Genomic DNA, 23,022 nt, shown 5'->3' with positions numbered 1-23,022 from the left:
AGGATGCCAGTGATTGTATTTTTAATATAATCAATTGTATTTATATAGAAGTCATTACTGCTGAGAGCTAAGGGAATGGATGGATGACTCTGGGTAAATTTGGCAACTGTACTAAAGAGAAATCTGGGATTATTTTTATTCTCCTCTATTAATGATGAAATATATGCTGCTCTAACTCTGCAAAGGGTCTTTGCAGAGGTACAAAAGTAGACTGTTTTTCCAGATTAGGTGGAGTCCTCTAGATGTGTATAGCGCTATTTTCTCTCCAATTTCCTAACGTTGTGCTTCAAAGAATGTATCTCTAAATTAAACCAGGGAGCCAGCTTCCTGTAATTAATTACTTTCTTTTTCAAGGGGGCTACGTTGTCTAATGCAAAACGCAATGCGGATGTGACACAGTCAATAAAAGGGTCAACTTGTGAATGGGAAGAAACAATATTGCTCCCTTCTGCAGGGTATATCTGTGATACTGAGGACATAAAAAGGGGGACAGACTTCTTAAAATTTGATAAGGCATTATCTGATGAAGATCTCCTTCCTTTCCTTTGGGGGAGGAGAACTCAGTTAAATTGAACTCAAAGGTTATTAAAACTGATTTAATAGGACAGGGTTGTGAGTAAATACTGTTATTTCTTTGCAATCAATTCTATATGTCAGCACAAGGTCCAAAGTATGAAGGCAAGAGTGTGTCATTTATGTACGTTTTAAGCAAAACCTATTTAATCTAGGATTGTGTTAAAGGCTAGTGTAGCTTCTGATTTTAATGTTAGTTCCACAGAAAACAGAATTTACTCAGCTTGCCTGTGAGTCTGTGAGCCCGATGCGGCCCGCATGGATGGCTTGTCTTCTCTGTTAGAACTCCCCTCTCATTGAGTGTCCACAGGAAAAGAGATAAGAGTGTTCTCTCTGATGCTGCTCCAAACAGTTGGCAAAAGAGAGGGCCAGAAGGCTTTATGCAGTAGCCCCCCTGCTGTGAGAACAGTCACTGGGGAGGGGTGATTGCAACAGTCCCTCACATTTGTAAGATCAGCCTTAGAGACTGATCTTACATTATTTTCCTGTTGGCTGACTCCCCTACATCAGTTTCCCCAGTGTATGTCAAAAACACAAATCAAAGGGATCAGAATAGCAGATTTTTCTACAGTTTCGGACTCTTCTAGATCCCATAATTTTCTGAATGGCCATGTTTTAGTAACTGTTTTCAACAATCCATCCTATGATAAAACCACCTTCATTTTCCAGAAAGAGATTGTGTTTACTGCAGTTTAGAGACTAGTACAAGTACTAACAAGTACTTCACACAACCCAGAAACTAGTTTTCTGTGCCCTCTTAATTTTGTACAAGGTCCCAAGATTCATACAATGCATTGTGAAGAACAACTTCTTTAAATGTAAACCAGCATTCTCAGGGAACCGGGATAAAAAAAACAGTCCGAGACCTACTGATGAACTGGTCTGCAGTTAGCGCGGTCCGGTTATCGTTAGCGCGGTCTGGTTCAGTCTGCTGACCATTTGCACACAAGAGTTATCTCGGTTACCGAGCTCGGACTGGTCTCGGCTCGGTTAAAAAAGTGTAGTGTAAACGGGCCTATAGTTTTGTGTGCTTTTTCCTACCTAAAGAGACCCTGGCAGGGACAGCCCTGCGGTCAATCCAGAAGGAGACCCAGGACAGCATGACCATCAGAGTGGCAGGAAAGTATGTCTGTAGCAGAAAAAAGAAGATGTGGCGTCGTAGAGTGAAGTTGATGTACAAACGATTGTACCAGCCTAGAAAAAGGAAGATAATACAACAGAAGGGTTAGTAAAGCTAACTTTGAACTTTTGTACCATACACATTCATTAGGGTTTGTAGGTCATTATACATGTAATAAAATCGTGCTTGCTTCGCAACCTGTGCTGCTGTAGAAAGCCAGTCTGGAGGTCGTGTGAAACTTCTGAATGAGAAACTGGGATAAAGAGATTCTGTCGTCTGTGCTCAGAGATTCATCCCCACTTTTCCAGTAAAGCATCAGGTCCTCATCTGTGTAAGCATCTGAGGAACAGAAAGCACAATCAGAGCAATCAAATATTTCAGTGATAAATAAAAAAAGATAATACTGCGGGAATGTTGTGTTCGGGTTGATTTGCTGATATTAATGTTCTTCCACTCATGACACCTTACATGCAGGGTCCGAAATTAACACTCGCCAGTCGCCAAATGCGAGTAAATTTCCCGTTTGGCGAGTGAATTTCAGAGGGCTAGCTGCCACATGGCGAGTAAATGTTTGTACCAAATAAAATAAAAGTAACATAAAAATAACAAAACCCATACGATCCGTTCACAGCTCTGTCCATCCAGAGCTCAGTCTAGACCCGCCTTCTGCGGTGCTGGTTCAGCTTCTTTCACATTCAGAACCAGTCATGGCTGCACGCTGGATCAGAAAACAGATCTGCTAACCAGATACAGTCTAAAACGCCAATTAGTCTGTTTATAAGTTTCGTTCTTATTTATTCTGATTTTTTTAACTACCTGCGCTGCGGCTCTGTGCTGCGCCTCCCCCGCCCCCCCCTCTCGGAGCAAGGTGCTTTTATCAGCGGCCAGCCTTCAAAACGTGAATCGCTACGTTTAATGTCCTTCCACTCATACCAAAATGTCCCAATTAAAGTTAGTAGGAGAGTCAGTAACTGTATTTCATGCTCTTTTGTTTTTAACGACACAGAACCAGCGGTGCTTCGGTGGGCGTGGTGCGTTGCGCTTGAATTCAGGTGCGCAAAATTACGTTACATGTAACCTGTAACATCGGGGGCGCAGCGCGCGAGGGTAAAATCCAGCAGCGAGATCAGCGTAAAGACGCAGCGTGAACCCTGAGTGCTTTAAGTGTTGCAGCTGAGGGGAAAATTTTGAACCATACACAGGGGCGGTTCTGAACAGGGGGCCAACAGGGGCCTATGCCCATGTAGAACTGTTCCTGGCCCCTGTTATGGCCCCTGTACTAAAAACATGATGTTAAATTTCTTAGGATGATAAATGCTGACAAAGATAACGTGACTGACTGGTCATTTGGATCAGTTGCATTTTTTTCGTTTATGGTTTTACCCAATAATAAAATAACAAAATAATTAAAAAATAAATATAAAAAAAATAACAGTAATTAAAATCAAGCTGTTTCACGTTAAGCTCCCGCTGTATTGAGAAAAGATCAGGGGTCTGCAACCTGCAGTTCCAGAGCCACAATTGGCTCTTTGGCTTACTTAATATTTTAAACGATGAAATGTTGACCCGTTAAGTTCCCCCCTAAACATAACATAATTTCACTCTTAATTTTTATAAAAGTTGAGGTCTGGTCAAAATTAATATTTTGGCCGGTAAAAAATATGCCTGGCCGGTTGATTTTTACATCTACCGGCCAACTTGGCCGGTGAATAAAGTTAATTTCGGACACTGCTTACATGTAGGCTGATATGTTCGAATTGATTTTACCAGAGCCCATTCTTTCACATGCTGTCACCCCTAAATGGCTTGATGCAAGCTGCAAACAGGAATTCTCCTAGTTTTCTATGACAATAGCTTTCTTCTTGCCACTCTTCCATAAGCACCAGATTTATGGGGTGCACCTCTAATACTTTTCCTATCAACATACTTTCCCACCTAAGCAGTGGACCTCAACAGCTCTTTCAAAGTTATCAATGAACTTTTGGCAGCTCCTCAAATCAACCTGTTGCCATTTTCACCTGCCTGTCAGTTTAGTGGTATGTTCAAGTAAACTAACATTTCAATTTAATTTAGTTTACGTATAAAAGGCCAATTCACAACAATCACGTACTTTGAGATAGAAGTTGCAGTATTGTTATCACCTAGCCCTGGTTTTAACATTTTCCACATCTTTCTGCTTGGTTTCAGCTGGATTTATATTAGTGTAGTTAGTGGAACTTACTCACATATATCGTAGAATATTTCTACTCTGGTATCTAAGGTGCTATTAATTTAATGTAATTATGTGATTTACTACACAGGCCTTTGTATTAGCAGTACAGAACACCTACTCATTGAGCTTCAATCTCTAAACTCCATCAATTTCCTGCTGCAGAGCTGAAATGAACTAGAGCTCAACACTGACCAAAAGCAAACATTGGACAAAAATATTAACTGGCTGCAATGTTAAAAAAAAAAAAAAAAACATTTCCAGTAAGAAACAGTTTTGAGGTAACAAAATATATAAACCACAAAACGAAATATTCAGACTAATGTCTCCACCAAGAGTAATCCCTTTAAAACTCCTGAGTAGAGAAGAGTCAGTCACAGCCAGGTTCCTTTTTTTCCACGCTTCCCAAGTAGTGGAGAACGCAGGTGCCTGACCTGATGTAAGTCCCTTCATGTGGCTATTTTTCTTTTTACACAGTGGCTGAATGGCAGCAGAAACAGGATGTAGCAACAGCTGTCTGGGCAACCCCCATTTGAGTCCAAGACCAGCACCCTGTCCCTGCCTGACTGAGACTGAAGTGTGTCTACTTGTTTGTCCGAGCCCACCATCCAAAGGACTAGTAGTACGTCTTTGGAATTAGGGTTGGCAGTGGCATCCTGGGGATTGACAGGAAGGGACCTCTGCTTTGCTTGAACTGAACTGGGGAAAATACAGAGCTTCATTTGATCTTGGTGGACAGCTTTCATTGGACCCTGGAATAGGACTTGGTCTCCAACTTGTAACAATGCCCCTCCTGCCTTCCTGTCATATGCCCTTTTGCGGTGATGTGAGGCCCCACAGGAAGCGGCCAGGGCAGTTTCAGCAGCAAGCTTTACGCGTTCATAATGGTCTCTCATCCAGTCATCCAAGTTCTCAGCACAATCACCTTCGAAGTGTCCACCACTCAGCATATCCCTGGGCATCCTAGCGCCTCTTTCAAACAGGAGATAAAATGGGGTGTAGCCCGTAGATGAGTGCACGTAGCAGTTATACACCATCACAACCTGTTCAAATATAGTTAGTGGAACCCACTCACATATATGGCAGAAGAATTTTCCTGCTCTGATATCTAAGGTGTTACTATGTAGCTCCCCTCATGTGGCTATTGTTTTTACACAGCGGCTGAATGTATCTTTTTAGATGGACAATGGTATGACGCCACACACCATCTCTCTTTGTTGTTCTCCAGTCACTTGTTCACAAGCCGGTGTAGGTACCAGATCGACTCGGGGCCCTGCGGCTTCTGATGACGTCACTATATATTATTGATTTAACGTTTGCACAATTGCGCAAAACATTGTAATTGGTCTAGACAACTTACTAAAGTAATTATAGCGGGGTGTAGGTTTTATTCGAGAGCGGGATTGCGGTTTGTAAACGGACAATTTTACGAAGAAATTCTCCATTCTCCCTGCGCCTCCCGATGACGTCACCAAATTCTCCATGGGCCTTGCGCCTCCCGATGACGTCACAATATAGCAACGCCACTCAAACAAAGTACATTGAGCCCGCGGTCTGCATTTGTAACAAATCAACTTTATTTAGTTAATTTAGCGGCTTCTTTTTCTCAAAAGCTTCTGGCTTAAAGATGAACATAGAAAAATGTGAAATCTTAGCAATTCAAAATAATCAACCCACTTTAATTCATAAAAACTAGGTAAAATATTTAGGTATAATGATTAACAAGGACCACACTGGAAATGATAGAACAAATATCCAAGCCATTTCACACACAAAAAACAAAAACAAATATTTGACAGTTGACTAAATTTTTGGAAGAATATTGTTAACAAAAACAGAAGGGATAGCCAGATTAATTTATCCAGCATATATCTTAAATATACCAAATACTACAACAAAAAAATTTATCTAATTCATCAAAATTTCATCTGGAATAATAAAAAACATCAGAAAGAAACGACATAGTAATATCAGTAGAAAAAGGAGGAATAAACGTTATTGATTTTAAAGTGATGAATGCTGTGATAAAATTAAAATGGCTGAAGACTTTTATTAAAAATTAAAAGAGTTTATGGTTTATTTTCCCTTCACAACTTTTGGCAACTTTTTTTAAAAATTGGAGGAAGGAAATTTCTCTTAGGATTTAACTTTGATCCTGCAAAATTACTAATTAAATTGTCAGACTACCACAGAAGCATTCCAAAAAGATTTCATGCCTCGATTAAGTTACTGGAAAATAAACGTAAATTAACAAAATAAAATGTATTTGTAACAAATGGAGACCGCGGGCATAATGTAGTTTGTTTGAGTGGAGTTGCCATATATTGACATCATGGGGAAGCGCCCGAGCTGATCTGACCACCCGAGTCGATCTGGTACCTACACCGGGCCGGCCGCACATGTCCATGTGAATATCTACCACTCAGGGCTACTACACCAACAGAACAGTGTAGTAGTAGCAAAATGGTGGCTCAAAGTGCTTTCTTGCTTACACCTTTAGAAAGTTACGAGTTACTTCTTCACTAGACATGTTCCTCTGAGAAGTGATGCTAATGCAAATATGCGCATACAAGACAACGGGTGAGAAGGGGAGGGGAAAGATGGGGGGCGGGGTTGCAGCTGAAGAGGAGGTAGAGGCATGGCTTTTATCACATCTTGTTTTGGTTAACAGTGCTAAACAACCCACCTAGTGTTGAAATTCCATGCCCAATCATATAAGCATGCCAATCAGAATTGCAATTGTCATGTTCAAGTTATTCCGAATGAGGCAAACTGACCCGAGTGCGCATATGCACCCGACTTAAACGTGATGTATTTTCACATAGTTGAGTGGCGGAAATATGTCAGGAAGAAAAACTGTTGGGGCTCCCAATAAAAACTTTCTGTTCGAAAAAATAAAATAGCTCAAAATTGTTATTTTTTCAGTAATAAATAACAATTTAAACCAGGGGCTCGAAAGACTCGTACAATACTGCTTTCTTTACTATGTTTTGTTGATCAGCAAAGACGGAATGTCTTCTTCTTCTGTGTGTTTTTTTAGGGGAATTTGTTAACTGCACATGTCAGAGTGATGCGATTCTTAATAAAGTCAGGTGCATAGGCACGCATATTATGATCAGATCAATTCATTGTGTGCCCATATAAACAGTAAAATCCGATTGTTTTTTGTTTTTTAATCTGAATACATTTCCATACGATCGGGAAATTTTGTGCATGTAAACATAGCTAATGACACTAGCCAGAAGCTGCAAAGGAAAGAGCACAACGGTACAGTTAACACCCAGAAGTTCCTATATCTTCTTATCTAAAATTCTTGAGAAAGTCGTTGCTAATCAACTTTGTGAACATTTACAAAGTAATGACCTACTTGAGGAGTTTCAGTCAGGCTTCAGAGCTCATCATAGCACTGAAACAGCACTGGTGAATGTCACTAATGATATTCTCCTGGCCTCAGATAATGGACTTATCTGTCTGTTAGATCTCAGTCCTGCATTTGATACAGTTGATCCCAATAATCTCCTAGAAAGACTTGAACCTACTGTAGGGATTAAGGGGAAAGCATTAGGCTGGTTTAAATCTTAAATCTGTTCACGTTAATAATAAATCTTTTTAAACTCTAGGGTCACTTGTAGAGTACCACAGGGTTCAGTCCTTGGGCCAATTCTCTTTACTATATATATGCTTCCGATTGGCAAAATTATCAGACAGCATGGGATTAATTTCCACTGTTATGCTGATGACACTCAGCTATATTTATCCATAAATCCTGATGAATCCAATCAATTACTTTGACTACAGACATTTCTTGATGACACCAAAAGCTGGATCACTTTAAATTCCCTGCATTTAAATTCTGACAAGACAGAAGTTGTAATATTTGGACCAAAGCCCTCAAAAAATAAACTTCTTAATCAATCACTTAATCAGGATGGCATTAACTTTGCCTCTGGTAATAACGTAAAAAATCTTGGTGTTATTTTTGACCAAGACATGTCATTTAAATCCCATATTAAATAGGTTTTTTTCACCTCTGGAATATTGCCAAAATTAGATATATTCTGCCCAGGGGTGATGCTGAAAAACTAGTCCATGCATTTGTTACTTCAAGGCTGGACTATTGTAATTTATTACTATCAGGAAGTCCACAAAAAGCAGTTTAATGTCTTTTTATTTATTTATTTATTTATTTGACAGGGACAGTACAATTAAACATTGCAACCAAACAGGTGGCCGATGTCCAAGTACATAAGGCTTGTAGCCATGGGCTAATTTGCAGCCTTCGTCCCTGGTTAGGCTTTTAAAAGGTGTAAGTATTACGGGGAGGAGGTTAGTAAAAACACACAAATACATAAAAAACAAGAAAAGTTAAAAGAAACAATACAGTACAAGCCAGTTTAGTGTTCACACTTTTGATTGTCTTTGAGCCATTTTTTCAATCTTGTGGAGAAAAGTTTAACATCAGTCTGTGACTTAAGCTCCAGAGGCAAAGAGTTCCATAAATGTGATGCTTTCACTGAGAAGGCGGACTGACCCATAGATGTCCGACATCTTTTAATCCTGCAGTTCCCACTAGCTCCAGCTCTTGTCCTGATTCCTTCATTTGCATACTTTAAAACAAATGTACAGATTACTTCAGGGGCAAGACCATTAAGGCATTTAAAAATAGCTTTTAAAAATGAGAAATTTATAAAATTGTCAAATGTCATCATGTTGTATTTTTTAATAATTTTGCAGTGATGCCACTTTACCGGTTTTTGATCGAATATTTTTAGTGCTTGTTTGTAAAGTGAGAGTAAAGGTTTTAAAACAGACTTTGTGGCCTGGGCCCAAACGATGGAGCAATAAGACATATGGGATAAAATCATTGCATGTAAATATACTTGTGCAGCTTGATTTGATACACATGGTCGAATCATTCGAAAGCAATTTATATTTGTCTTTATAGTTTTCGTCATTTTCTTAATATGGGCATCAAATTTCAATTTTTAATCTACAACTACCCCCAGATACTTAAATTCACCAGCCGGCTTTATTTCATGTTGATTAATAATTATTTTGAGTTCATTGTTTGTAATTTTCTTAAGGGAGAAACACATGGAGACAGTCTTGGTGTAATTCAGAGTTAAGCAGTTATTTTGGAGCCACTCTGATAAGATGCACAACTGTCTGTTTAAAAGATCAGAGGCCTTTTCAGGTGTGTCTGCTGTCACATAAATTATTGTATCATCTGCATACATTTGACAGATGGCATCTTTGCAGATGTTTGGGATATCATTTATGTACAAACAGAAAAGTAATGGGCCCAAAATGGACCCCTGTGGTACACCCACATTACATTTTTGGATCCCAGATTTGACGCCATAAATTTTAACGCACTGATGTCGTTGCTCAAGATAAGATTTAAACCAACTTAGCTTCAGCTGATCCAAAATGCTGCAGCAAGAGATCTGATGAAAATCAACAAGGGGTATCATATTTCCTCTATTTTAGCCTCCCTTCATTGGTGTCCTGTTGAAGAATTTTAAATTATATTCCTGATTTAACAGGAAGCCATGTGTAAAGCCCTAACATATATCAGAGCTCTGGTTACCCCGTATGTTCCTAACAGAGCACTTTGCTCTCAGACTGCATGTCTACTGGTGATTCCTAGAGTCTCTAAAAGTAGAACGGGAGGCAGATCCTTTAGTTATCAGGCTCCTCTCCTGTGGAACCAACTCCCTGTTTTGGTCCGTGAGGCAGTCGCCCTGTCTACTTTTAAGACTAAGCTTAAAACTTTCCTTTTTGACAAAGCTTATAGTGGAGTGGCTTATGTTACGCTGAACTTTCTCTGCAGTTATGCTACTATAGGCTTAGGCTACTGGAGGACATCAGGGTCTATTTTTCTTTTCTCACTCTACTGAGTTCTACTGTTTTCCAATTTGCATTGCTTGTTGTCATTTCAGCTTTTAACTTTTTGTTCTCTATTTTTTTCTTCATAGTAGGTACACCTGGTCAGGCGTTCTGTTAGCTGTGACATCATCCAGGGATACAGATCACCCGCTATTACCATCTAATGTAGAACAGATTACTGGATCAATGTGTGCTTCTGCGCTCTTTTGTCTCTCTTATTGTGTTTCTGCTTTGTCTTCTCTAACCCCCAGTCGGTCGAGGCAGATGACCGTTGATACTGAGTCTGGTTTTGCTGGAGGTTTTACCTTCCCGTTAATTGGGAGTTTTTCTTTCCACTGTCACTTCATGCTTGCTCAGTATGAGGGATTGCTGCAAAGCCATGGACAATGCAGACGACACTCCCTGTGGCTCTACGCCTTTCCAGGAGTGAACGCTGCTTGTCAGAACTTTGATGCAATCAACCGGTTCCCTTATATGGGACATTTTTATGACCAATCTGTATAATCTGACCCAATCTGTATAATCTGATTGATTTTTATTTTGTAAAGAGCCTTGAGATGTTTCATGAATTGGTGCTATATAAATAAAATTCAATTGAATTTAATTGAATTGAATGGTTACACCTTAGTCCTCTTACTTATTTTGTAAAGCACTGTAGATGTTCTGCCCATCAATACAGAAAATAATAAAAAAAATGATAGTAGTTCCACTGTTTAACTGATGATGTTACCAGTAACTACACCATCATTCATCTTCAGAAGAAATTATCACATAATAAAGGTGAAAGAAAGATTAAACTGAATAAACTATGTTCAGCAAAGGAACAAGGAGAATTTGATTCACCAGATTCAATTCTATACAGGTTATGACTTTAAGTGAAGTTAAGCATGGACATGGACAGATAACAGGCTCAATGGATATTGAGAAAGAGCTACAGTATGTTACCTAATTAGTCTGATTGAGAAAAGGTCTCAACGGGATAACTTAACGAACCTGATCCTTGTCCACTCTAAGGATGTTAATAAAATCCATAAGATGCCATGTAGAACTACAGCTCAATGTAGTTTAACCCTTTCCATTTATATTGGTGTGAAAAATCAGTGTACTGAAAACAGTGGCTGTCATGTGCTGTCAGCCATAGGGGATATAAATCTAAACAAAATTTGCCAGTCCTAAACTACAAAAATGATTTCGCAGAGATATTTGACAAGAAAAATGGCTGCTTATCTTGGCAAACTGTAGAAAATACAGAAATGAAGCAAGAAGAAAAATTCACTCAATACAAGATCATCTAGTGATATGACCACACCCTGGTGATCTTGCACAGAATAAAACCAGTGAATGATCATTTATACATTTTATGTTGGAATATAACTTAGTAGCCCCCTTATGAATGAAAATGGTGAAAGGACAACACTCCCCAGGCTTCTGCAATACTGGAAATATCATGGAAACCATAATGTCATCATAGTTGCTGCTATCAGCATCATCCTGAAGCACAGGAAAGCAGGTATACCCACAGATTTAAGACAACAGATTGATGTCATGGTGGAAACATCCTATAATTTTAAACAGACTGAAGCATGGTGCAGTGGACAGAGAGAATCCTTGGTATTATCTTTGGACAGGTATGTCCGCTGAAGGGAATTTATTGGAAGGTGCTGGTCTCTCTTTGTACATTATGGACCTTTATTGCGGTTATTTTTACACTGACACATCTGTAAATGACTCGATCCCCTTTCTTGCATATTACTTTTCTTCCTACATTTTAATCTATTTCTTTCTTACTCTCTTTCTTTGCCAGTTCCTTTAAAATTACATTTTACATCAAATGTTGCAGGAACCCTATGCTGGAACAGGAATTAGTGTCTTCTAGTCCTGTACACTTTTGAAGATATGATTTTATTTAATACAAATCCTTCTAGGTGTCAAAGTTGTCAGTGGAAGTCCTGTCAGACTGGAAGCCCCTTCTGTTAAAGTGTAAAGGTTAGCATAATTGGGAGTAAGTAGCTATGAAACTTTGCAAGATGCAGGAAATGCTTTCAGTGTTAAATAACATCCATCCGTTGTCTAAACCTGCTTATCTGTGTATGATTGCAGGGGTCTGGTGCCTATCTCCAGTTGTCATCGGATCAAATACCTTTACAGTAAAATTTTATCCACTGGATATATCTTAATAGCACAAAAGGAATTTCAGAAGAGTGACTGAGGAAGCACTGGATCTTTAGAATGCAAAGTGGAATTACATAGACCGGTGCCTTATTGCAGTCTTAGATTGTTGAATCAATTTAGTGTGGTTGATTAATGCAAGCTGTTTTCAAATGCCCCTAGCCACTCATAAGAAGCAAAAACTAACAAAAGGGTGTAAAAATCAGCATTTATGAAACTTACAGCTCTCCAGCTCCAATGTGCATGTCTGAGAGTCCAGGGGGAAACGACTAAAATCCATGTTGCAAGCAGCAGTAACTGTTACCCTGTGGGATAAAGAAATGACAGTGTAAAGCCCATCAGCTCAAAGCAGGCTGCACGAGAGCCTGCCAAGTTGGATTTAGTTGTTGCCCTCACCTCAGGCTGTACAGAACATGCCCATCTGGGAAGACCCTCAGCATAATGTTGTCAGTGGTGGTGTCATGGATGAAGGACCTCTTAGAATGGACAAAGAACACATCGGGGACCCATATTTTTTTCACCAGACGCCCGTCAAATGTCATGCTCTTATTAGTGGCGCTTGGAAAAGCCAACCTTTCGTCCTTCCAATAGTGCCTTAGATACAGAGTCATGGTGAAGTCCTAAGGGAGAGAAACGTGTCAGTGGGGGATGAGTTTGGGAACTGACAGATTCAGGATTAAGTGTCACTATAAGGACTCAACTTGCTTCCATTCTCTACTTTATTATATTTGTCTAGGATTACAGCAGTTTGACCCGTGCCAGCTGGATTATTTGGTTATGTCAGGACCAACTGCACATGCTCTACAGAAGTGTGAGACATATGTTAACTGAATCATCTAACTGGCCATGGTTTCAATTGATTCAAGCATGTTGGAGTCCTGTCACCTAATTTTACCCTGCTACAATGCATCTGGAAGATGTCCTGCTCAAACACTGCTGCCCTGTGTGATGGATCGCTCACTATCCCATTCTCCTCGTGGCATTACATAACACCAGATCACTTTGAAATAATGGCTACAGCAGTGCATTGTACTATTGGCAAGCACCAGAAAAGAACCCTTGCTATTGCAATAGAGGAGATAATGGTAATTTCTCAACAGAACAGAAAACTCTCAGGACTCAGCCAGCAGGGCCGTGCAGCTTGCTGCCGGCTCTGCTGCCTCAGACTCTTTCCACAGGTGTTCGAGGTTGACTGGTGGGCGGAGCCCACACACCTGCGGGCAGTTAAGCAGCATCGGGTGGCACTACTTAAACACCACGCAGACAGCGAGTGGACGCCAGATTGTTAACGTTGTGGTATGCAGACAAGCCTTGGCCTCTCGTTCTCTGTGTCTACCAGAAGAACTAACCACTCACCTCTGTGTCTCCCAGGTACCTCCTCGTGTCAGTCCTCCTCCTCTCGTGACCCCGTGAAGTCTCTTGTGGCAGAAGTTCCATGCATCGTCATCCTCCGTCTGTTGTTGGTCTCTCCTGCTAACCTCCTGGTTCCTCCTGAGTCGTTTCCCTTCCCCTGGACCCCTGCCGTCTCCGGATAGTCATCTGGTTCCTCTCGCTGTCCTGGACATCTGGATTCCCCGGTGCTGCTCGGACCTGGCCCCACCTTTGACCCGCTGGTCTCCCGGACACCTGTGGGTACCATCACATGGCTGGCGCTGAGTCCCCACTGCTTCCTCCCCAGTCGGCTCTCCATCCGCCAAGTGGTAAGCTTGCGTCCAGCAGTACATCCAGCTCAGTCAGATCAGCACCTCCTCCCGTTTACCGAGTTAACCACTGTCTCGTTCCCTCCCAGTGATCGATCCGGTTTCCTGATCCCTGACCGTCGCCTGAAGCTGCCTCCGCTGAGGCAGAATCCTCCCGTTTCCTGGGTCTTAAATAAAACCTTTAAACTTTACCTGTCTCTCCCGAGTGTGCTTCTGCATGTGGGCAAGATACATAAAGCCAACCATGACAGAAGAACAATCTGGCCAAAATTACCCAGCAAGCACACTCGGGCAGACTATAACAGCACAACAGGACCGTATTAGAGGTTTGGAATCTTAACCAAGCAGATGAACCAACTCTTAGGTATCGTTAGCAATAACCAGCAACCGGTTGCTTCCGTGTCACCTGACCGCGCCCCCGAGCCTTCGTCACCTCCCTCGCCTGAGTTTGAGCGTGAAACGTCATCACCTTCTCCGGAGAAATACTCCGGAGAGACTTGTGATTGTGGTGGTTTCCTGTTCCAGTGTTCCCTAGTTTTTAATCGTGCACCTTGAACTTTCTCCCAAGATCACACTAAGATCTCTTACGTTCTCCGGTTATTGACGGGCAGAGCTCTTAGATGGGCCGAAGCCCATTTCACTAGTAGCCAGCAGTTCGGCTGCACTTTTGATGAATTTGTGTCTGAGTTTCGCTCTGTGTTCGCCGCCGAGTCAGATGAGTCCCAGGACGCACAGCGGCTCCTCACCGTACGTCAGCGGGGTAGACAGGTGGCAGATTACGCCATAGAGTTCCGCACAGTGGCGGCGGCGGGCTGGGAACAACGAGCTTTAAAATCAGTTTTCTTTCAGTCCCTGGATGATTCTCTAAAGGATGAACTGGCGCGTGTAGAACAGCCAGATTCACTCAATGAAAGCATAGCCCTGGCTGTGCGTTTAGATAACAGTTTACGAGCGCGTGGGAGAGGCCGCCCAGCAGGACCGCCGTTTGTCTGGCCGGCTCCTATCGAGCGGACCCCCGCTCGTTTCGCCGCGCCCACTGCACCGCCTCCCTCTCCACCCGAACCAATGCAGCTGGGGCGTGTTGGACTTGCGCCAGACGAGAGGCAGCGGCGTATGAGTTCTAGACTCTGCATTTATTGCACCTCAGCGGAGCACTTCATTAAGAACTGTCCTGAGCGGCCCAAAGAGTCGGTCCGTCGGCTGTAGAGGAGGAGCCGGCGGATCAAACTGAGTCTTTCCCATCATCTCCTCCACGTTTGTGTTTACCCGCTGCTGTCGTTTCCGGCCGGGAAACCTTTAAGGTGTCAGCTCTAGTCGACCCATCATTAGTCCAGCAGGCTAATTTAAACAGTGGCGTTAGAGCTACTTCTCCAGGTTTCTGCTCTGAACGGAGGCATCCTGCCCCGTATCACACGCCGCACATTGCCCTTTGAGTTGCTGGTATCGGGTAATCACCGGGAACAGGTCACGTTTTTAGTCTTTCCCATTAAGCAGGCCCTTTTGGAACTTGGATTCCCGTGTTTACAGCATCATAACCCCCAGATTAACTGGACGGACCGTCGAGTTGAATCATGGTCACCCAGTTGTCATGCTAGTTGCCTAAAATCAGCAGCACCTTCGTCATCTTCTTTCACACCTACCTGCGTCCAGGTTGATCCCGAGGTATTAAGATTAGTTCCTCCCGACTACCACGACCTTGGACAGGTTTTCAGTAAGGCTCAGGCCAGCTCACTCCCACCGCACCGTCCCTATGACTGTGCGATTGACCTCTTACCTGGCGCCCCGTTGCCGTCTAGCCGCCTATATAACATCTCGCAGAACGAGCGCCAGGCGCTAGAGAGTTACATTAAGGATCGTTATCAGCAGGGCTCATCCGTGCCTCGTCTTCTCCACTAGGGGCAGGGTTCTTTTTTGTCGGGAAGAAGGACGGTTCCCTTCGCCCATTCATCGACTACAGAGGTTTAAACGCGATCACGGTCAAGAATAAATATCCGCTCCCACTCCTTTCATCCGCACTTGAGCCAGTTCAGTCAGCCACCATCTTTACTAAGCTGGATCTACGCAATGCTTATCACTTGGTGCGGATCCGCCGGGGAGATGAGTGGAAGACAGCGTTTAAGACTCCACTCAGTCATTTTGAATATCTGGTCATGCCTTTCAGCTTATGTAACGCTCCCGCAGTCTTCCAGTCCCTAGTAAATGACATCCTCTGTGATTACCTGAACCAGTTCATGTTTGTGTACCTTAATGACATCTTCATCTACTCCCGCAGTCCCTCCGAGCACCTGAAGCATGTCCGCCTCGTCCTCCAGCGCCTACTAGAGAACAAACTTTATGTCAAAGCCGAAAAGTGCGAGTTCCACAAGCCCTCTGTTGCATTCCTTGGCCTCATCCTGGAAGGGGGGCGGGTCCGATCTGATCCGGAGAAGATTCGAGCTGTGCTCGACTGGCCTGTACCCAGAACTCGTAGGGACCTACAGAGGTTCTTAGGATTTGCAAACTTTTATAGATGCTTCATCCGCGGGTACAGCCAGATAGCCGCACCCCTCCATGCACTTACCTCCGTCAAAGTCCCCTTCATCTGGAATCCCGAAGCCCAGTTAGCATTCACCAGCCTTAAAAACAGATTCTCCAGTGCCCCGATCTTGATCTACCCAGATCGATCCAAACAGTTTGTAGTAGAGATTGACGCCTCTGATACAGGGGTAGGAGCCGTGCTGTCCCAGGTGTCCGGTGAAGATCAGAAACTCCACCTGACGCTTTCTTCTCCAGGCGGCTGTCTTTGGCAGAGAGGAATTACGATGTCGGAGACAGAGAGCTACTAGCCATCAAGCTCGCCCTGGAGGAGTGGCGTCACTGGTTGGAGGGGTCCGAGCAGCCCATCCTCATCTGGACCGATCATAAGAACCTCGCCTACATCCAAACCGCCAAGAGACTTAACTTCTCCCGATTTAACATCACCATCTCTTACCGTCCCGGCTCCAAGAATATCAAACCTGACGCCCTCTCCCGCCAGTACTCCGCTCCCTACTCAGAGAAGGAACCGGCCACCATCATTTCCCCGTACTGTGTTCTCGGTGCTCTCCAGTGGGAGGTACAGGATCACATCACACAAGCACCCCCCTCAGACCCAGACCCGGGAACAGCTCCACCTAATCGCACCTACGTCCCTGCCCCTGTCAGATCTCATGTCATTCAGTCGGCTCACGCCAAAAAGTTCTCCTTACACCCTGGTATCCATCGCACTCAAACCCTCCTAGCCCGAAGTTTCTGGTGGCCAACAATGTTCCAAGATGTCAAGCAATATGTCCTCTCGTGTCCCACTTGTGCACAAAACAAACCCTCCAATAGACCACCTGCTGGCCTCCTACAACCACTACCCATCCCAGAACGCCCTTGGTCACACATTGCACTCGACTTCGTCACTGGACTCCCCTCGTCTCAAGGCATGTCAGTTATCCTCACTGTCATCAACCGATTCTTCAAAGCCTGCCATCTCATCGCACTCCGTAAGCTCCCCTCTGCTCTCCTCACGGCCCAGCTCCTGGTTTAACACGTGTTCCGCCTCCACGGAATACCCCGGGAGATTCTGTCTGACAGTGGTTCACAGTTCATCTCGCGGGTGTGGAGATGAACTGGCCCTTGGGGCCCGGTACTCTCTGACCTCTGGCTACTACCCGCAGACCAATGGTCAGACAGAGCGGATGAACCAGGAGCTGGAGACCGCCCTCCGTTGCCTCACCTCTCAGAAACCCACAGATTGGAACAAGTACCTTCCTTGGATTGAGTATGCCCATAACAGTCATGTTTCTACCGCCACTGGACTCTCCCCCTTCGAGGTTTCCCAAGGTTATCAGCCCCCACTCTTGCCCGACAACAACCAACAGATCGCCGTCTCCTCCGTCCACGAACACATCACCCGTTGCAAACATTTCTGGACTCAAACCATCCCAGCACTCCAAAACACTGCCGAGCAGAAACGCCGATTCACTGACCAGAGGCGGGTCCCAGCCCCCACCTACCACCCCGGTCAGCGTGTCTGGCTCTCCACCCGAGACCTTCCCTCCCGAGCTGCCTCTCGTAAGTTCTTACCCCGCTTCTCTGGACCCTATGAGATCACCGTCCGTCTCCGGACGGTGGTGGGGCTGATTTTTTGTTTTTTCAACTTTTAACTTTTTGTTCTTTGTCATTTTTCTCTTCATAGTAGGTACACCTGGTCTGGTGTTCTGTTAGCTGTGACATCATCCAGGGGACACAGATAATCTGCTATTACCATATAATATAGAAAGGTTTCCTGGATCAATGTGTGCTTCTGTGCTTTTGTGTCTCTGCTCTGTCTTCTCTAATCCTCAGTTGGTCAAAGCAGATGATCGTTCACACTGAATCTGGTTCTGCTGGAGGTTTTCCTCCCTGTTAAAGAGGAGTTTTTTCTTCTCCACTGTCAGCTCATGCATGGTCACTTTGAGGGATTGCTGTAAAGCCATCGACATTGTTGATGACTGTCCACTGTGGTTCTTCGCTCTTTCAAGAGGAGTGAATGCTGGCTTGTCAAGACTTGATGCAATCTACTTGGTTTCCTTAGATAGGAAACGTTTTGACTAGTCTGCATAATTTGATTGAATTTGACTTTGTAAAAAGCCTTGGCATGATATGTGTTGTGAATTGGTGCTGTATAAATAAAATTGAATTGAACTGAATTGAAAATTCGACTCAATATTTAGCTCTCCGGGTACAGAGCCCATTACAAACTATGTTCTTGAATGTTTACAGGCCTCCTAATTCAAAATCAAACTTTTAAATTAATTTAAGACCTCCTATCTGTGATATGTGTTGATTATGAGTGTTTAATTATTGTCGGAGACATTAACTTTCATGTTGACAACCCTGAAGACAGAGGTGCAAAACTGTGTGACACACTTTGGGTTAAACTTAACATGGCAATGTACAAACAGGGACATATTTTGAACTTGATCATCACTAAGGGTCTAAATATTTCCAAAGTCAATGTAACTGATGTTGCCCTATCTGATCACTTTTCTGTTATCTTTGAAAGCATCATTTCTAATGACTCATTTCGCCAAAGGGACATCATAAGAAAATACACCTTTAAGGACATTGTGCTGTAACTCAGGAGATTAACTCATAGATAACTTTCAGACTTCATTGATTGCATTGCTCCAATTAAAGTAAAGATTTTTTGTGGGAAGAAAAAATCTCAGTGGAGAAGTGCTTCAGCAGTTAGTAGTGAACAAAGTGGTTGTCAAAAAGGTTTGTCGTGCCAATGTCAATGTACCTTAAATCGCCAAAATAGTGCATTTTGAGTCGCTAGAATTGCCTCTGTGAACTCGCTTAGCATCACCTTGTGGCACGTCGCTCCTGTGTGGCACCTATGCATAGGGATATCATGTAAATCCATCGCTCAGCCTGACACATTCGTGCTCAATATGAATGCACCTTAAGAGGTATGTGACTTGCAGCCAGCGTGGATATGTTCATCTGTTAACATGGGAGACCACAATATTTCTACAACAACCATGACCTCCCACAAACACCAAGGGCTACATTTGTCTTCTCACCAGTAATAAATAAATAGCTGTTGTGAAGCTGGTTTTACGTGTTATGTTGTTTTAATATGTGTTAAAATTACTCAGAGTTCTTGATTGCTAGGTTTTTCTATGACTATTGCTACCTTCAGAAGTTTTCTGATAACTCAGCAATAGTTGGCTGCATTGAAAAGGGTGATGAGAGTAAATATAGGACTGTGGTGGGCAACTTTGTCACTTGGAGTGAGCTGAACCATCTGCAGCTCAACCTGACAAAGACTAAGGAGCTAATAGTGGATCTGAGGAAGACAAAAACACCTGTGAGCCCTCTTTCTATCCAGAGGGTCCCTGTTGACACTGTGGAGAAGTATAAGTATCTGGGAGTGTACTTTAATAATAAGCTGGACTGGACTAGAAACACCGAGGCGGTCTACAAAAAGGGCCAAAGCCTTTTTACTGAGGAGGCTGAGGTCTGCGGGACGATGCTGAGGATGTTTTAGGAGTCTGTTGCTGCCAGTACGGTCTTCTTTGCTATCACATGCTGTGCAGTGGACTGAGGGTTGCAGACAACAACGGACTAAACAAATTGATCAGGAGGGCCGGTGATGTCGTGGGAGAGGAGCTGCACACTGTGATGACCGTGGCAGAGAGGAGGATGCTGTCCAGGCTTCAGTCCATCTTAGACAATGTCTCACACCCCCTCTACAACACACAGGCCCACCAGAGGAGCTCCTTCAGCAGAAGACTCCTCTTACCCAGATGCACCACGGAGCACCACAGGAAATCATTCTTGCCTGTGGTCATCAATCTCTACAACGCCTCCCTCAGTGATTTAGACAGCCCCCTCTGTAATTGACATTTATTAATTCTTTGCACTGTTCTTGCACAACGTCACTATCACTTTATTTTGGATCTATAACTATATATAAATATCTCTCTCTCTCTCTCTATATATCTATATATATATATATATATCTATATATATCTATATATATATATATCTATATATATCTATATATATATCTATATATATATCTATATATAGATATATATATATATATATATATATATATATATATATATATATATATATATATATATATATATATATATATATATATATAGAGAGAGAGAGAGAGAGAGAGAGAGAGATATATATAGAGATAAATGTTTGTATATCTGCATATCTGGAGCGTGTAACGAAAGTTATTACTGAATAGCTCATAATATTGCAAGCAATTCCCCTGTATATAATGAAAGTCCATAATTTATTCTTTTTCCAATTTTGTTATTAAGCTTAGGTACAATCTCAGCTACTCTAACTTTATTTAATATATTTTTTAGAAGCATCTGTGTAGATTTGAACATAACTGTGATATTTATTAACATAATTCTGTACTGTATGTGAATTTATAATGAATTCCTTATCGATATTTCTCATTTACAAGTTAGGTTAATGAGGAAAAACTGGACAATGTAGCATGAGTTTAATAAAAAACAGCAAAGGATTATGACTCAGCATCCAGCAACATTCTGCTTTAATGTCATTAACAGCATAACAGCAGTTATAGTCTAAAATCATTCATGGTTCTTCCTTCTGTTTCAAATCAATTAAATCCACAACCTCGGGATCCAAATTAAACATAATCCTCACATGCCCTTACAAAAACAAGCTTATACAACATCGTTTTAGATCCAGTTTATAAACAGAACAGAAGGCTGGTTCAATTACATCACTCAAACCTATTTTAATTTATTCCAACATTCAGCAAAATACGTGTTTCTCGAAAATGAGCTTGTGTTTCCCTTCAATTCCATTCAATTCAGAATACTTTTTTAATCCTAAAGAGAAATTAAATGCTGGTATGACTCATGTTATAGGAGTTTCTTCAACAAGTTGTAGATGCTGATGGCTGCAGACAGGAAGGGTTTCCTGTAATGGTCTTCCAATGTCTTCCAGCGGATCTGGAGAAGCCTCTGACTAAAGACACTCTGTTGTTGTAGGCTCAGGGTTGTCTGTAGTGTTCTTCATTTTATGAAAAGTTCTTGTTTGCAAGATCATCGCTAGAGAAGTCCCCAGAACTTTCCTTATTAAGTTAGTTGTTCTGATGCTGTTACCCCGACAGATGATGGCAAAGGAGATCACACTTTCCCCAGCAGACCAGATGCCCTCCTGAAATTTTCCATCCATCCATCCATCCATCTTCTAACACGTCTATCCCTTGTGGGATCGCAAGGGGTGCTGGTGCTTATCTCCAGCTGTCAATGGGCGCGAGGTGGGGACACCCTGGACAGTTCGGCAGTCTATTGCAGTCCTGAAAATATCTTTGGGTTTTTTCCTTACAGTGTATAGTTTCTGGGAAAAGGTAGCATTTCTGGATGTAAAAGCCTATATTATCTTGCCTCCCCTCCACACCCCATATACACAGGCCCCTCCATGTGCCTCTGTCAATGTAAATTCACTGTGCGCAAAATAGACAGGTTGAGAGACACACAGGTGCAGTACTTTAACGCCTCTTCTCTCCTCCTCTGTCTATAGAGCCCTGGGCAATTAACAATTCAAGTAACAAGCAAAACGAGTGAGTTTACTCATGTCTGTAATCATTGTACAGATAATTTATTTGTGGACTTCAGCTCCGCCTTCAACACTGTGCTACCAGATTTGCGGGTCCTAAAGCTGCACAACCTGGAATTATCTTCACCGTTCTGCTCCAGGATCAGTGACTTCCTCACCAACAGGCTGCAGGTGGTGAAGATTGGGAAAAACACATCTGCCCCACTGATCCTCAACACTGGAACACCACAGGGTTGCGTCCTCAGCCCTGCTCTCTTCACTCTCCTCACATACGGCTGCTCTGCTCTGCACCCCACCTCAGTTTGCGGATGACGCCACTGCGGTGGGTCTCATATGCAACAATGAAGAGGCCCACAACAGAGAGGAGGTCCGCAATGCGGTACCGCGCGCGAGCTATTTTTAGAAACACAACGTCACAATGACGTCACATCACGTGGTACGCAGTGGGGCAAACTTTTGAAACCCGCCGCTGCTTTGCTTTAAAAGAGACATGCGTTAGCCTAGGTTTTACTCTGTAAACGACTGCTTTTTCCAAATCTAAGACCATGGTTTTTAAACATTGTTGCTATGGAACGGGCAACAGCGACTCGAGTTACGCTGATCGGCCGCATATGAAGGATGTTTTCTTCAAGACTGCCAAGGAGAAATGTGTGTGCTTGGTACACCGGGGCGGTCGGCCTACACAACAGTTCAACCCGGAAAAAGTTACCAAATTCAAGTACATATGTAGCAAGCATTTTGTCGGAGGAAAGGGCCCAACCGAAGAACATCCTGACCCAATTCCAGCGACATCAAGTCAAGGTAAGAGTATTTTGGTGGCCGACATGTTAATAAAGTAGCGCCTGCTACCATGACAGCATATAGGCTATCATGGTAGCAGGCGCTAACATGATAGCCTGCTACCAGGCTTACTCAAAAACATTTCAAATGAGACAAACATTAAACATATACCCATTCCTGGACGGTGATTGCAAACAACAACAACAAAAAAAACGGCCGACACTGCCATGATCGCCGCGCAGGAAAAAAAAACAAAGCTTACCGTTCATCAACTCGGCCAGTTTTCCAGTTTTTTTAAGCCCTCGAACCTCAAGCCATCGTTTGAGCTGAAGGTTGGTGTGTTCTTCGACAGTTCGGCCAGTAATCCGTGCGCTTGGGACATCGTCTTGGGAAAGTTTAACGGCTGTAAAGTCGGTCAGATCGCTGGTTCTGTTGCGCTTGTAATAGCTGGGTTATCCGTGCTT

At 42.9% G+C, this 23,022-nt stretch overlaps 1 protein-coding gene across 5 annotated transcripts in view; it reads right to left on the bottom strand.

Moving 5' to 3' along the window:
- The window catches only part of LOC105919937 (gamma-aminobutyric acid receptor subunit rho-2), a 60,603-nt gene that overhangs the window by 7,247 nt on the left and 30,334 nt on the right, over positions 1–23,022 (bottom strand). For 4 of the 5 annotated variants that reach the window (XM_036134594.1, XM_036134591.1, XM_036134593.1 and 1 more), the window contains 4 exons: positions 12,357–12,580; positions 12,183–12,265; positions 1,892–2,032; positions 1,615–1,767 (listed from right to left, as the gene is read on the bottom strand). In XM_036134594.1, the coding sequence (XP_035990487.1) occupies positions 1,615–1,767; positions 1,892–2,032; positions 12,183–12,265; positions 12,357–12,580 (601 nt within the window). The remainder of the gene's footprint in view (positions 1–1,614; positions 1,768–1,891; positions 2,033–12,182; positions 12,266–12,356; positions 12,581–23,022) is intronic. The other variant, XM_012855409.3, reaches the window with a different exon arrangement.

The sequence above is a fragment of the Fundulus heteroclitus genome, unplaced genomic scaffold (assembly GCF_011125445.2).
Source record: "Fundulus heteroclitus isolate FHET01 unplaced genomic scaffold, MU-UCD_Fhet_4.1 scaffold_86, whole genome shotgun sequence".
NCBI classification, from domain to species: Eukaryota; Metazoa; Chordata; class Actinopteri; order Cyprinodontiformes; family Fundulidae; genus Fundulus; species Fundulus heteroclitus.
This window is presented reverse-complemented; position numbering and strand designations above follow the sequence as displayed.